The 17,598-nt window shown below is 40.3% G+C and overlaps 1 protein-coding gene and 1 long non-coding RNA gene across 2 annotated transcripts; one reads left to right on the top strand and one right to left on the bottom strand.

Annotated features, from left to right (window-relative positions):
* Positions 1 to 849: 849 nt before the first annotated feature.
* Positions 850 to 2,488, bottom strand: LOC128475166 (uncharacterized). Its single transcript, XR_008346460.1, has 3 exons — positions 2,379 to 2,488; positions 1,495 to 1,573; positions 850 to 988 (listed from the first exon to the last, which is right to left on the bottom strand). It is a non-coding gene; the product is annotated as an uncharacterized LOC128475166 (long non-coding RNA).
* A 6,777-nt stretch (positions 2,489 to 9,265) lies between these two features.
* LOC128474788 (protein N-lysine methyltransferase METTL21D-like) lies at positions 9,266 to 11,005 on the top strand. The gene is made up of 4 exons (XM_053457186.1): positions 9,266 to 9,489; positions 9,993 to 10,103; positions 10,212 to 10,284; positions 10,842 to 11,005. The coding sequence occupies exons 1-4, from the start codon at positions 9,266 to 9,268 to the stop codon at positions 10,971 to 10,973; spliced, it is 540 nt and encodes a 179-aa protein (XP_053313161.1). The 3' UTR covers positions 10,974 to 11,005.
* The last annotated feature ends 6,593 nt before the right edge of the window (positions 11,006 to 17,598 follow it).

Genomic DNA, 17,598 nt, shown 5'->3' with positions numbered 1-17,598 from the left:
GCTTTGCCCGCATCCTCCACCATATGTGACAAACCCTATAGCATGAGGGCCATACATGTCACTTTTAGGGGTCCTAAGCACCTAAGTCCTCTAGGGCAATTAGAGCCAGGAACAGCAGCTCATTTTTTTTGTTTTTTTTTCCTCCTTATTTTAACCGCTTAAACCCCAAAAACCACTGTTTGACTGTTGCATGGTATGTGCCCTTGTGTATTGCTGGCTGAAATACATATCTTATGGAGAATGGCCTTGATGTGTTTGTGACGACTTATTGATGATCAGGACGTGAAGTTTCTTTTTGCTGGATAAAAGTATTGCATATCTGTGAAACCTGCAAAAGAAATGTCCAGGCAGGTATTGCCTCACTTGGCTCAGGGATTGTCTTCTTCGGGGCCTCTCCTTGCCCTGGGAGCACAGGGAACTTCCACTTCCCCCAACAGTCTCTCTGAGTATCAAGCTCCAGGGGTTTTTAATGTCCAGCACCTGTGCCTGATGCCGGCCCCATAGGAATCCCGGACCGGATCCTGTGGACTTCTTGCGTCCTGGAAAACTCGGCATGGAATTTCCACAGCATGGGGAAACGGAGCATTTCCCACCCTGCTCTCCAATTGCTCCACCCTAGGGACCCATATTTACGATCTGGATAGCACCTGTACCCAAATGCCACACTAAGCATCTCCCTGGGGTTTACACTGTCACACATTACACATAGAGATAACATTAAATATGGACATAGCATTAAACATGGACATAACACTACTCATTGAGATAGCATTAAACATGGAGTTAACATGCAACACATCGGAAGGATTTCATTTTGGAATGTATCGATTTTTTTTTGAAATATAACTATTTCTTGTTTGAACACCAGTTTTACCGTCATCTATGTGGGACAGCCATGGGTGCCAGGTTCGTGCCGAGTTACGCCAACCTTTTCGTAGCCGAATGGGAAGCAGAACAGATATGGCACAACAATCCATTTGAAGCAGACCTGGTGCAGTGGAAGAGATATATCGATGACGTGTTAATTATATGGAGGGGAACACTGGATAAATTACATCAATTTATAGAATACATCAACCAGAACCAATACAACCTAAAATTTACTTTCAACATACTAAAGCAAAGTGTTGAATTCTTGGATGTGGAACTATTCACAGAAGGCAATGCTCCAGAAATTATAAAAATGCTACCGATGCCAATGGTTTCATTGATTACACAAGCTGTCATCACCCAGCATGGTTAGATAACATCCCCACGGGGCAGATGATGAGAATAAGGAGGAACTGTACACGGGACCAGGACTTTATAAAACACACCACAGATATTAAAAGTGAATTTAGGGAGAAACACTATCCAATAGAGTTATTAGCGAGAAGTCAACAGAAAGTGGAACAAATGGACAGATCTCATCTACTAAAAGGAAAGCCCGAACATAATATGAACAAGAAAGATTTCAGTTTTTCATTCATTAAGGAATATAATACTAAGGCTTACCACATTAAAAAGATATTGCGGAAACACTAGCATGTCCTGAAGAGCGATGACATTTTAGGTCCCCTCTTACCGGAAAAACCTCAAATCGTATACAAAAAAAACAAATAATTTGAAAAACATTTTCCTCCCAACAAAGAAAACAGAAATTAATTTTAATACCTTTCTGGGCAAGAAACCCATTGTTTTTTGCCCATGCGGTAGGTGCAAGATGTGCACCTACCTACCAAGGAAAACAAACAGTTTTATCAGTAATAGGACAGGGACTACATACGAAATTAAGAAATTCATCACCTGCACCACCAAATCTGTAATTTATTTATTACAATGTCCATGTGGTGCACAGTATGGGGGAAGAACAACCAGACCACTTAAAGGAAGAATTTAGGAACATCTTGGGAACATTATGAATTCAAGCATTAAACACGGTGTTCCGCGATACTGTAATTCATGTCCTGTTTTCTCAATTAATCAATTTTGAATCATGGGAATAGACACTGTACCCCCAAATTGGAGAGGAGGGAATAGTGCAGAAAACATTTCAAGAAAGGAAACTAAGTGGATCTTTAAATTAGGAACATATAAAAAAAGGAGGCTTGAACATAAACTTGGATATTCACGCTTTCACCTAAGGGATCCTAACCCCCATTTGAAATAAATAGACACAGACTACTTATTCATTCATGGGTTCTTCAATATTACTTTTTACTATACACAATTCCAATATTTCATATTTTGTATTATTGTTTGGCATATTGCTCTCTTTTCTGTGGATTCATATAGACATTTATGTATAAACAAAACCCATAGTATGTTTAGTTATAGTTCATATATCCACGTTTAATGCAATCACATCCTTAAACGTTTACATCCTATAGCGTTTATACTTAGCGTTCATGTTAATCCGTCTTCAAATGTCATTTCTTAACATCTGCACTGCACAGCACAGCAGGACACTAGGACATGATGCAACACCAAGAAAAGAGACAGCCCTACGGAGAAGGAGAAGCCGTTTCTATGGGGACGCGTATAAACAGAATGACGGCAGTACGCACATCCAGCCTCCAATACGTCCTCACGTATTGTGGAATGACGTAACAGCGCCACCTAGTGTACATGTGCGTACAACACGTCCTCATGTTCTGGGAAACAACGTTACACCGCCATCTAGCGTATATAGAAGAAAATACAACGAATTAACACACATAAAAAGAGTGGAAGAAGCGATCAAATACTTTTTTCCTGAGGAAGCCATTAAAGCCGAAACGCGTTGAGGAAAGACTTTTTATTTCACTGAATCGTTTGACGTTTACATATTTATATTTTATATATCTTAAAGTACTTTTTTTTAAAATTTAAATAAAATTATTTTAAATGCATATTCCCGTAATAAACCTATATCTTTAAATATAAGCAGCAGTTGATTATTCTTTGGGGGTGGTTTTCCCGCTCCCTGGCTGGAAGAAGTTGCCGCACTGTATCACAGCGTTCGGGGGATTGGACCTGAAATTCCATGACATTTGGAGAAGAGATCCTGGACACCGTGGGCTTCCCCTACCCCCCACCCTGAGCGCACCTTGCACATAATTTTACGTGCATTGGATCCCGTGATTGCAACCATTTACTACCTTTTTCACAAGCTGCTATGAGAGGGGAATGAGAAACAGACACAAATCTTCAGCACTATTGTGAGTGCAACTAACGCAATATAATTAACACCGTATTGACTGAACAGTCTACACTATTGTTGTTTCGTTTGTTTTTCTTACATGAGCGCCCCCTATTGAAATTGAACCTATACTTTACAACACCTGGAGAGAGTTGTTTTTAAGGAGGCAGCTGTGAGAAAACAAAAGGGAAGTATTTTTAAGAGATTTACTTATTTAGCACACACTATTTTTAGGGCACACCGGTTCTCCTCACAATCTTTTTACTAAAGCACACACACCCAGGCACTCACACTAACACAACCAGACAATCACCACTAATACACACACACCCAGACATTCACACTAACACCACCAGACCCATACATTAACACACACCCAGACACTAACACAACCAGACAATCAGCACTAATACACACACCCAGACATTCACACTAACACAACCAGACCCATACATTAACACACACCCTGACACTAACACAACCAGACAATCAGCACTAATACACACACCCAGACATTCACACTAACACAACCAGACCCATACATTAACACACACCCTGACACTAACACAACCAGACAATCAGCACTAATACACACACAGACACTCACACTAACACAACAAGGCCCATACATTAACACACATGCACAGACACTTAAACTAGCACAAATGCATGCTATCATACCCAGAGAAACACACATAGACAATATCATACCCATACACACACAGTCATAACATGCCTGCACACACAGTCATAACATGCCTGCACACACACTAACATAAAACAATAGAAGAATTCCGCGCATATTCAGCGAATATCAATCACTGATCTGAGGAGTAAGTATTGGGGGTTGCAAAAAAACAACCCCCCCCCGATGTTTTAATTTAAACCCTGTGCGGACGCACACCTGTAAGGCCGGCCCTGGCGGGGGCTTCCGAGCCCCTTTGAGTGGCGGACCCGGTCGCAGTTGCGGCGGGTTTAAGGGGCAGGTGCATTTTTCGGTGCACAAGTTTATAGCAAGATGCACAAAACATTTCATAAAAGCCAAAATACACCTACATTTCCATTCCGACATGTCATGTTTGGGACAGTCTATTTTAGTAGTATTAATTTTAATTCCAACTATGTACCACATGAGAGATACAAAAATAAAATACCTGTATTAACACCAATATAGGCTATGCAATGTAATACTTCAAGTGTAAAAAAGGAACTATTATTTATTAACTCTAGTTACCTGGGGAAAGAAATATATTTTTGCGAGCAGTTGAAAGCTACAGGTTGCAGGTGCAACTTATAACCGTTACAAAAATAAAAATGCCCTGGTCCCCAAACCTTAATAGAACTTAAGATACTGGAAACGGCATGTGATGTAATTCTCTGCACTAAGGGAATGACATCCGTAGTTCCCGCTGGTCTCTAATCTTTTGTTCGGAGCTTGGAAGACACTGACCCCGGCATATAACAGCCCTCTGCCATAGTGACCGTCGAACCAGTTGCCTCAGATTCTGGTATTGTTCTGTAGGCAGAGTAGTGGTGTAGCAGGAGAGGATGACCCGCAGCAGCCCCTGGAATTCTGATACCACATCCATGTGTTCGTCAAGGCGACCGAAGTCTGTCGTCCTGTCGGTTAATCCCGGTAGAAAGTAAGTGTCCCTCAGACTAAGAAGCAATCCCGCCGCTTGCCACCAATGTCACGGGGCTGGCTAGTCCGACCGACTACCTCCGCTGTCTTGTGCTCCCTTAGCCTGGGACAACACTTTCCCCAGTTCCCCAGTCACTCGCCGAGACTCAGTGTAGGGTAAAACCAAACGAAGACTGATTTATTTTGGACACACAGGGCTGGATATATCCATCAAAACACACATTTACATAAAATAAGATATTGGGACACAAACCGCCCCCCTTAATCTGCCTCCCAGAGACAACAGGGGCAGTCACGAGATTAACAATACAATGGGGGGGGGACTGATTTATACAACATTAAACTGAAACAATGGCAGTCACTCCCTGGTTGCAGATCCTGGCTGTCTGCTGGAGATAATCCCCTCAGCAAGTGATGAGATGATACTGCTGGGGGTAGCCACAGAAGTCTTTACAAACCCAGGGCCCATAGTCAATAGGGAGGAGGCTGGCAGTCAGGCTTCTCCAGTAGTCCCAGTGATGGAGGGTTCCGTCACAGCATTAAACATAGAGATAACATTATCCTATGGGCATTCCATCAATACTGCCATTCACCTGTCATTCCATAGAACACAGCTATAATTCCACTTAATATGAGGTTTAGAACCTATAACTGTACTAGGGGAGTATACATGACACAGTTCTATATGATATTTAAGATGGTTTTCTCTAAAAAACAAGTTTAATTTTTCTCCCATTATATCCTATGGGCATTCACTCAATTCACATTCACTCAATCACTATAATCCCACATAATCTGAGTTTTAGATCCTGTGTCTGTGCTAGGGGAGAATGTGTGCCAAAGATCTAAATGATATGTTTTAAATTCAAAATCAATTATTCTTTTACCTTCCATTATAGTCAATGGGCATTTCTCCCCATTAAAGTCTATGGGCATTCCTCCCCATTAAAGTCTATGGGCATTCCTCCCCATTATAGTCTATGGGCATTCCTCCCCATTATAGTCTATGGGCATTCCTCCCCATTAAAGTCTATGGGCATTCCTCCCCATTATAGTCTATGGGCATTCCTCCCCATTATAGTCTATGGGCATTCCTCCCCATTATAGTCTATGGGCATTCCTCCCCATTATAGTCTATGGGCATTCCTCCCCATTAAAGTCTATGGGCATTCCTCCCCATTAAAGTCTATGGGCATTCCTCCCCATTAAAGTCTATGGGCATTCCTCCCCATTAAAGTCTATGGGCATTCCTCCCCATTAAAGTCTATGGGCATTCCTCCCCATTAAAGTCTATGGGCATTCCATTTTGTCATTCGTTTTAGTATGTCCCTTGTATCAAGCGCTGCATAAACTGCTGGCGCTATATAAATAAAAGATAATAATAATAATGATAATAATAAATATGTGCAGGAATATTTCTCTACCAAACACATTATACAGAGAGATTTCCAGCTGCTGCTTCATGTTAAAGTTACTTTGTTACATGTGAATAGCGGAGCCGATGAGTTTTACAGCAGCTCAGATGTTTCTTCTGGGCGTTTATTTCTTTGCAACCAGACAGACGAATGGGATTTCCAAAAACAAAAATATTGGACAAATTTTGTCCGTTCCGGAGACGGACATATTTCACAGAATACGAAGACATCGTTTCTACTGAAAACTAACACAAAAGAAACTTTCAACATAATATACATAAAATTGCTTTAGGTTTACTCCCTTGTGACCAATGATGTACGTCATGAAAAGATGGTAGCACAGAACTCATGATGTACCTGGTACATAACCGGTTAAATCGCTCCCACATCAACGAGATCAACAAGAGCATGGGGGGGGGGCACTGCTGCTGATGGCTCCCCGATCAGAGCCGTCAATCAATGGCAGATCTTCCATGCTACAGCCAATCACATGCATGGAAAAAGTCAAAAGACAAAGGTGATGCTTGCAAGCATTGCCTTTGTCTCGGCTCTCAGTGATTGTGAACGGGTTTTTTTTACTATATTTAATTTTTTTTTTTATTTTATATGGTTAGTATGGTACTTAGTAGGGAATGTTTTAGATATGGAAAGGAAGGTGTTAAAAAAAAATGAAACAGGAATCTAGGGTGATTTGTAAATTAGGGATATGTTAAGCAATAAAATGTTTGGTAATTGTTCATTTTATATATCTTTTATATATAAAACTTTATTTCATAAAGAAATTGCTTCACATATATGAATATGAATTTTGAGAAAATCCCTACTTGTCCAAAAAAAATGTATATAATTCATGTGCGTACACGAACTGAGAAATGGGAACATAGCTGTTTAAGTCGTGTAGTGATTTTGGTGTTTTAATCCATTAGTAAAATGAAACAAAAATCCCTAACATACCCGTTACAATGAGATGAGGAGTGGATGCGCAACAGATGAGTAATAGCAATAGTCCTGCAGTATAACAACTACAGGGATTTGCTACAAAAGATTGGCTTGTAAGCTAGAATTTCTGTGTTTATAACTCAGAATAAGTCAGTTTGTCCAAACGTGACCTACTATCGCTACTCTCAGTAATAGAGTGATTGTCTGGGCTCGTGATCCCTTAATGTATACACTTAGAATGTGTGACATCACAAAGCTATGACACAACAATTGACCAGTTACCATGGTGATGATGTAAACAGTCATGTGGAATTCAATAGCCTTGCAAAGTAGCAGTTATGCTGGCTTGCTAAGCTTTCTTTTTAATGCAATGAAAAGGTATTAATGATGAAAGTTTAAGTTTACTTGTTTCATATCAGTCCCTGTGTGCTTCTGTCCTATTTGTTGTCCATCTTGTTTATGAACCCAGAACACAATGTATTTTGGTTTAATGACTACAGCTTCGACAAGAAGCTACAGACAAACGGTAATCCCTACTTGCCCCCCAAAATGTATATATAATTTGAGTGGGTAGACTAACTGAGAAAAACAGAAATAACTGTTAAAGAAAGAAATAGGAAAAACTCGTACAATAACCCTGTCCCTTAATGGTGCACGGGGTGTATGCTCCTTGTTTGATGTTATGAGTGATTTAGGTGTTTTTATCCATTAGTAAAATGAAACAAAAATCCCTAACATACCCGTTACAATGAGATGAGGAGTGGATGCGCAACAGATGAGTAATAGCAATAGTCCTGCAGTATAACAACTACAGGGAGTTGCTACAAAAGATTGGCTTGTAAGCTAGAATTTCTGGGTTAATAACTCAGAATAAGTCAGTTGGTCCAAACGTGACCTACAATCGCTGCTCTCAGTAATAGAGTGATTGTCTGGGCTCGTGATCCCCTAATGCATACACTTAGAATGTGTGACATCACAAAGCTATGACACAACAATTGACCTGTTACCATGGAGATGATGCACCACCATGCCAAAACTGTAGTGGGAAATGGGTGTGTCACAGTGACATCATAAACCTATCAATGCTGTAAACAGTCATGTGGAATTCAATAGCCTTGCAAAGTAGCAGTTATGCTGGACTGCTAAGCTTTCTTTTTAATGCAATAAAAATGTATTAATGATAAAAGTTTTAGTTTACTTGTTTCATATCAGTCCCTGTGTGCTTCTGTCCTATTTGTTTTCCACCTTGTTTATGAGCAACCCTAATTTTATATTCCATAAAATCGATTCAACATTGTCGATTAGAATTTTTTTCTCTCACGCAGTATAATTTACCCGTTTATATATATATTTATGACAATAATATTGTGTTGTTCTTGGGTACCAATTTTCCTTTTTATAAGTTTTCTTCCACCCATCCTGGATTTATAGGATCTTAACCCTGCGTGGCCAATGCAGCCTTTCTTGGATATTGTACCCTGTGCATGGCTGTTAAACACACAGTGGCGGCAGAGTGCGATAGAGACGCTTTTATAAAGAAGAAAACGCTTTAAACATATTAAGAGAAAAACGGATTTTAATTTCAGTTCCAAGTGCATTCCATGTTATGTGCATTTACATATCCGTGAGCAATTCTAATATGAAACGTGGCTGTTGCTTTATTATTATATATTATATTCTCGTATACAGTACACATTGTGCAAGTGTCAGTCACCGAGCGGGTGCCAGAGACAGACAGACACACCGAGCAGAGACAGACAGACAGGCAGACAGACAGGCAGACACACCGAGCGGACGCCACAGACAGACGGACACACACACCGGGCAGACGCCAGTGACAGCCAGAGACACACCGAGCGGACGCCAGAGACACATCCCCCCTCCCGAACGGACACCGGCGCGCTATCAGTTCAATGCATTTCCACTCATTTCAGTCTCCGGTTTCCGGCAGTACTTTGTACCATGTGATCAGTCACATGATCTGACAACCTCTTTAGAGTCCTACTGGGTAGGAACTAGCAGCTGTTTGGGCTTTGTGGGCGTCAATGCTGGCACAGTGAGGACGCGGGCACCTGAGGGGTTTGGCCTGTCGTGACGGACCCGAGGGCAATGTTTTTGCGGAAGCTGGAGCGCAGTGATGGGACGGTTCTGGCGATTCAGCAGCTGAGCTCCGGAGACGTAGGCTGCGTGGTGTGGGACGCCGCTATCGTACTATCCAAGTTCCTGGAGGGCGAGGAGTTTGTGGGCCCTGGATTCCATAAGCTGAGGGGGAGATCGGTTCTGGAGCTGGGGTCTGGCACCGGCATTGTGGGGATCATGGCGGCAACCCTCGGGTAAGTGGCAGATCTGGTGCCACACAATGTAAATAAATGACTGATATATTCTTTATGAGGAGAGTAATAAATCTCAACTATAATTTTATAACCCTTTTAGAAATATGAATGAAACCAAGTTATGTTTTTTCATTAACTTGGCATAATCAATACATATAGGTTATATAGGTGCCTGTGTGTACGTGGATATACATTTATAGATTCATTCAGTACATAAAAAATATGGCCTGCTCCCTTATAAAACACTACAGCATGACTTCCAACGCATACCTACCAAGTGTCCCGAAATTCCTGCTTCCCTCTTTCCTCACGGATGCCCCTGTTTTGTATGTACTCAGAATATCGGACGCTGCTGCCCATTTCCCACCCGCCATGATAATATTCTAAAAGCAGATTTTTTTTTTCCTTTTAGCTCCAAAATATCCATTGATGATTCTATGCTTTTGATCTTTTACTTGGCACGACTATTCTTTCATTCTAAGTACAATTTATTTTCTGTACAGGGCAGACGTCACGTTGACGGATCTTGAAGACTTGAAGGACTTGATGAACGTGAACATTGAAAGCAACAAGGATCTAATCACCGGTAGCTGCCGAGCGAAGGTACTAAAATGGTTTGTATATCTCGGCTTGGTGGCAATAGGTTCTCTTTACTAGGATATAATTCGCCTTTAAATAATTAATCATGTTGTTAATACTTGGGGATATGTTTTCTTTTTCAGGGGTGAGGATGTCACAGAGTTCCTGCCTTCACCTAACTACATTTTGATGGCGGACTGCATATACTATGAAGAGGTGCGGGTGCTTCCGTATTTATTACATGGCTCAAAAGAGATCTTGTCTAAAATGGAAATGTGATGGCAGATATGTTCCATTTAGCCCATCTAATCTGCTGGGGTTTTTTTTTGGGGGGGGTCCCCTCCTGGTGTTAAAGACTCAATTCTTGATGTTGGTTTTGGGTAGGCCTATACCTATGGGACTCATGTTTAAATGTTCTTACTGCATTAACCTGCTGCAATCAGGCTGGTTCAGGTATTAGAATAGTGTGTATCATATGTGCCCACCTTGGTGCTGTGACACCCCTGAATGTTATTTGCTATATGTTTATTATGTCCGTCCTGTGAGTAGTTCCCTCATTAGGGTAATGTATAAAATCTGTATATGTATTGTAAGGGCCACTGGGCGGTATGCTAGGGGAGTAGGGATAAAGACATAAGTCTTGGACTTAACTCTGTCTCACCAATGGACCAATCAAAGACTTACATCAATTTTATTTCATGATCTCACCAGGTATATTGAAATTCTGTCATTATCAACACATGTAAACCTGTTTATTTTTGTTATTAATACAGTCCTTGTGTCTGCTGCTGAAGACCCTTAAAGATCTCTGTAGCCTGGAGACTTGTATCCTGTGCTGTTACGAACAAAGAACCACTGGGAAAAACCCTGAAATTGAAAGAAGATTTTTTGAGGTGAGATCATAGAGCCCCCCTTGATAGGTTTAAATATTTCTGCTTCTGCAGATTGTTAAACACATTTTTGTTGCTAGTATCAGTTTATCCGTCCTTGGTCTGTCGTTTTTGTCTGGTCTACTAAACAAACAGCCTGTTCCTCTATAATACTGCCCGTGGTAAACGTTAGAATGGCTCTGTCTCAATCACTCAGCTCTGGAGCTCTGACTAATATAGCCTGTGGGAAAAAAGGATTCCATTATCGTGGCTCTAGGAGTCAGCTCAGTGTGTTGCTTGAGCAGGGAAGGCACCCTAAATATCACATGACTGGCAATGTCGGTCTGCAGATAAAAGGGGGTATAATGGGACAATATTAGATAAAACCAATATTTTTGTATACAGGTCTTTGTGTTATGGTACTACAGGCAGACAACCTGCGCTATGGACGCAGACAACCCCCGCTGCTAACCGCATCTCCTTCCGGCTGCAGCGGAAGTTGCGAATTGCGTAGACGTCTACCCGCTGCAGCGACTACACAGCAGGGAATCGGAAGCACCGTTAAGTGTGTGTGTGTGTGGGGGTTAAATGGGGGGCATGAAGCATTTCTGTAGGCAGAGTGCTCTATGATGCCTTTAACCCCCTTAATGCCTCTCTGCCTCCAGAGATGCCTTTTAACCCTCTATACACCACTCTGCCTCCTGAAATACCTTATACCTCCCTATATGCCACTCTGCCCCATAATATGCCTTTCAAACCCCTAAATGCCAGAGTGGCATATAGGGGTATAAGGCATTTCTGGAGGAAGAGTGGCACATAAGGGGTCAAAAGGCATATCATGGGGCACAGTAGCATATAGAGGGTTAAAAGGCATATCATGGGGCACAGTGGCATTTGGAGGCTTAAAAGGCATATCATGGGCCACAGTGCCATATAGGAGTGGCAAGCCTGGGGGCAGATGTTCATAACTGGAGGGCAGGTTGGAAAATAAAAGGAAATAAACACAAAAAAAATATTGTTCTCAAACATAGATTTTATTGAAAAAAAAAAAGGTTTACATAGTTTACATGAATTAACATTTACTAGGAAAACTTTTTTCCTACAGGGTCGTCTTACATTCAGGCTTTTTCTTTTTTTCCTAAACTAATATTCAGATTTTGGGGGGTCATCTTATAATCGAGCAAATACGGCAATATGTCATTTTTTTAAGCATGGTTAACTTTATAGCACTTTGAATTTAATGATGTTTTAAAGTTTATTTCAGTTATAAAGCCTGAGTGACTGATGTATTTCTACACATCAGATAATAGACTGCTTCCCAGGATTGGGCCTTCTTGGACCAATGAGAAAAGGGGGATAGCATGGTTGGCCTATGCAGGGATGCTTTGATTCCTTCTCATTCATTGGTCATGTTTACAGCCATGTAGAAGGTATATAAGCAGAGGTGGAAGTTTCTAGTAGCTTCCTCTACAACCAGGATCCGGCAGAGAGTAGTTCTCGGGTCTGAAGATTTGAATGGCTACTGAGGACTTACACAGCCCCTGATTTAGTTGCTGCGCAGCAGGACATGGACGCTGTTCTGGATTCCTGTCAGAAGTGAAGAGAACGCATGTCGCACTTACATGGGCTTCATGATCCGGTACAGCAGATGCTACCAGGGCTGAGTGGTGATGCCAGGAAAAACCAGTAAGCGCAGGATGCCACGCGGAGCCTTCTTCAAGTGGAAACGGGTCCAGGAGGAGCCCATCTTATCCTCTTATAACCAACAGAAACACACCGGGGAGGCCGGCTTCCATGGGAGCTTCCTGGCAGCGAGGGCGCAGTAAGTATTTGTAAGATGTCCAGAGATGCTAAAAAAGGGGTAAAGTTTAAAGAATAATGCAGTAAGGGGTCTTTCCCAGTTTTAGGTCATGTGTATGTATGTATATATGTGTATGTGCAGATGGATGTATACAGGTGGGTATGTTTATATGCTTACGTATGTATACAAGTGGGTATATGTTTTATGTACATGTGTATACAGGTGGCTATGTGTATATGTTTATGTGCATATGTATGTATACAGGTGGGTATGTGCATATGTATATATATACAGGTGGGTATGTGCATATGTTTATCTGCATATGTATGTATACAGGTGGGTTTGTCTGTTTATGTGCGTATGTATACAGGTGGGTATGTCTATATGTTTATGTGCATATGTATGTATACAGGTGGGTATGTGCATATGTTTATCTGCATATGTATGTATACAGGTGGGTATGTCTGTTTATGTGCGTATGTATACAGGTGGGTATGTGTGTATGTTATGTTGCATATAGAGGGCTAAAAGGCATATCATGGGGCACAGTGACATATAGGAGTGGGAAGCCTGGGTGCAGATGTGCATAACGGGGCGGGTTGAAAAATAAAAGGAAATAAAAACAAAATTTTTTTCTCAATCATAGATTTTATTAAAAAAAATAGTTTACATGAATTAACATTTACTAGGAACACTTTTTTCCTACAGGGTCATCTTACATTCAGCCTTTTTCTTTTTTCCTAAACTAATATTCAGATTTTGGGGGGGTCATCTTATAATCGAGCAAATATGGTAATATGTCATTTTTTTAAGCATGGTTAACTTTATAGCACTTTGAATTTAATGATGTTTTAAAGTTTATTTCAGTTATAAAGCCTGAGTGACTGATGTATTTCTGTGTATTTCTACTTCCCAGGATTGGGCCTTCTTGGACCAATGAGAAAAGGGGGATAGGATGGTTGGCCTATGCAGGGATGCTTTGATTCCTTCTCATTCATTGGTCATGTTTACAGCCATGTAGAAGGTATATAAGCAGAGGTGGAAGTTTCTAGTAGCTTCCTCTTCAACCAGGATCCGGCAGGGAGGAGGTCTGAAGATTTGAATGGCTACTGAGGACTTACACAGCCCCTGATTTAGTTGCTGCGCAGCAGGACATGGACGCTGTTCTAGATTCCTGTCAGAAGTGAAGAGAACGCATGTCGCACTTACATGGGCTTCATAATCCGGTACAGCAGATGCTACCAGGGCTGAGTGGTGATGCCAGGAAAAACCAGTAAGCGCAGGATGCCACGTGGAGCCTTTTTCAAGTGGAAACGGGTCCAGGAGGAGCCCATCTTATCCTCTTATAACCAACAGAAACACACCGGGGAGGCCGGCTTCCATGGGAGCTTCCTGGCAGCGAGGGCGCAGTAAGTATTTGTAAGATGTCCAGAGATGCTAAAAAAGGGGTAAAGTTTAAAGCCTAATGCAGTAAGGAGTCTTTCCCAGTTTTAGGTAATGTGTATGTATGTATATATGTGATTTTGCATATGTATGTTTATTGGTGGGTATGTTTGTGCATATGTATGTATTCATGTGGGTATGTTTATGTATACATGTGTGTATGTTTATGTGCATATGTATGTATACAGGTGGGTTTGTGTATATGTGCATATGTATGTATACAGGTGGGTATGTCTATGTTTATGTGCATATGTATGCATACAGGTGGGTATGTGTATATGTTTACGTGCATATGCATGTATACATGTGGGTATGTGTATGTTTACGTGCATAAGTGTGGTGTGTGTTTATGTGCATATGTATGTATACAGGTGAGTTTGTGTAAATGTGCATATGTATGTATACAGGTGGGTATGAGCATATGTATGTATACATGTGGGTATGTGTATGTTTACGTGCATATATGTATGTATACAGGTGGGTATGTGTATATGTTTACGTGCATATGCATGTATACATTTGGGTGTGTATGTTTACGTGCATATGTATGTATACAGGTGGTGTGTGTTTATGTGCATATCTTTGTATACATGTGTGTATGTGCATATGTATGTATACATGTGTGTATGTGTATGTGCATATGTATGTATACAGGTGGGTTTGTGTATATGTGCATATGTATGTATACAGGTGGGTATGTGCATATGTATGTATACATGTGGGTATGTGTATGTTTATGTGCATATATGTATGTATACAGGTGGGTATGTGTATATGTTTACGTGCATATGCATGTATACATGTGGGTATGTGTATGTTTAAGTGCATATGTATGTATACAGGTGGTGTGTGTTTATGTGCATATGTATGTATACATGTGTGTGTGTTTCTGTGCATATGTATGTATACATGTGTGTATGTTTATGTGCATATGTATGTATACAGGTGGGTAGGTGCATATGTATGTATACAGGTGGGTATGTCTATATGTTTACGTGCATATGTATGTATACAGGTGGGTTTGTGTATATGTGCATATGTATGTATACATGTGGGTATGTGTATGTTTACGTGCATATATGTATGTACACAGGTGGGTATGTGTATGTTTACGTGCATATGTATGTATACAGGTGGTGTGTGTATATGCATATGTATGTATACAGGTGGGTATGTGCATATGTATGTAATACATGTGGGTATGTCTATATGTTTATGTGCATATGTATGTATACATGTGGTTATGTGTATATGTTTACGTGCATATGTATGTATCTATGTGAATGTGCATATGTATGTTTATTGGTGGGTATGTTTGTGCATATGTATGTATACATGTGGGTATGTTTATGTATACATGTGTGTATGTTTATGTGCATATGTATGTATACAGGTGGGTTTGTGTATATGTGCATATGTATGTATACAGGTGGGTATGTCTATGTTTATGTGCATATGTATGCATACAGGTGGGTATGTGTATATGTTTACGTGCATATGCATGTATACATGTGGGTATGTGTATGTTTACGTGCATATGTATGTATACAGGTGGTGTGTGTTTATGTGCATATGTATGTATACATGTGTGTGTGTTTCTGTGCATATGTATGTATACATGTGTGTATGTTTATGTGCATATGTATGTATACAGGTGGGTAGGTGCATATGTATGTATACAGGTGGGTATGTCTATATGTTTACGTGCATATGTATGTATACAGGTGGGTTTGTGTATATGTGCATATGTATGTATACATGTGGGTATGTGTATGTTTACGTGCATATATGTATGTACACAGGTGGGTATGTGTATGTTTACGTGCATATGTATGTATACAGGTGGTGTGTGTATATGCATATGTATGTATACAGGTGGGTATGTGCATATGTATGTATACATGTGGGTATGTCTATATGTTTATGTGCATATGTATGTATACATGTGGTTATGTGTATATGTTTACGTGCATATGTATGTATCTATGTGAATGTGCATATGTATGTTTATTGGTGGGTATGTTTGTGCATATGTATGTATACATGTGGGTATGTTTATGTATACATGTGTGTATGTTTATGTGCATATGTATGTATACAGGTGGGTTTGTGTATATGTGCATATGTATGTATACAGGTGGGTATGTCTATGTTTATGTGCATATGTATGCATACATGTGGGTATGTGTATGTTTACGTGCATATGTATGTATACAGGTGGTGTGTGTTTATGTGCATATGTATTTATACAGGTGGGTTTGTGTATATGTGCATATGTATGTATACAGGTGGGTATGTGCATATGTATGTATACAGGTGGGTATGTGTATGTTTACGTGCATATGCATGTATACATGTGGGTGTGTATGTTTACGTGCATATGTATGTATACAGGTGGTGTGTGTTTATGCGCATATGTATGTATACATGTGTGTGTGTTTATGTGCATATGTATGTATACAGGTGGGTTTGTGTATATGTGCATATGTATGTATACAGGTGGGTATCTGCATATGTATGTATACATGTGGGTATGTGTATGTTTACGTGCATATATGTATGTATACATGTGGGTGTGTATGCTTACGTGCATATGTATGTATACAGGTGGTGTGTGTGTGTGTTTATGTGCATATGTATGTATACATGTGTGTATGTTTACGTGCATGTATGTATGTATACAGGTGGGTATGTGTATATGTTTACGTGCATATGCATGTATACATGTGGGTATGTGTATGTTTACGTGCATATGTATGTATACAGGTGGTGTGTGTTTATGTGCATATGTATGTATACATGTGTGTGTGTGTGTGTTTATGTGCATATGTATGTATTCAGGTGGGTTTGTGTATATGTGCATATGTATGTATACAGGTGGGTAGGTGCATATGTATGTATACATGTGGGTATGTGCATATGTTTATGTGCATATGTATGTATACAGGTGGGTTTGTGTATATGTGCATATGTATGTATACATGTGGGTATGTGTATATGTTTACGTGCATATGCATGTATACATGTGGGTATGTGTATGTTTACGTGCATATGTATGTATACAGGTGGTGTGTGTTTATGTGCATATGTATGTATACATGTGTGTGTGTGTGTGTGTGTGTTTATGTGCATATGTATGTATTCAGGTGGGTTTGTGTATATGTGCATATGTATGTATACAGGTGGGTAGGTGCATATGTATGTATACATGTGGGTATGTGCATATGTTTATGTGCATATGTATGTATACAGGTGGGTTTGTGTATATGTGCATATGTATGTATACATGTGGGTATGTGTATATGTTTACGTGCATGTGCATGTATACATGTGGGTATGTGTATGTTTACGTGCATATGTATGTATACAGGTGGTGTGTGTTTATGTGCATATGTATGTATACAGGTGGGTATGTGC

This window comes from Spea bombifrons, chromosome 2 (assembly GCF_027358695.1).
Source record: "Spea bombifrons isolate aSpeBom1 chromosome 2, aSpeBom1.2.pri, whole genome shotgun sequence".
Taxonomy (NCBI): domain Eukaryota; kingdom Metazoa; phylum Chordata; class Amphibia; order Anura; family Pelobatidae; genus Spea; species Spea bombifrons.
The sequence above is the reverse complement of the archived record's forward strand: the minus strand, read 5'-3'. Positions and strand labels throughout refer to the sequence as shown.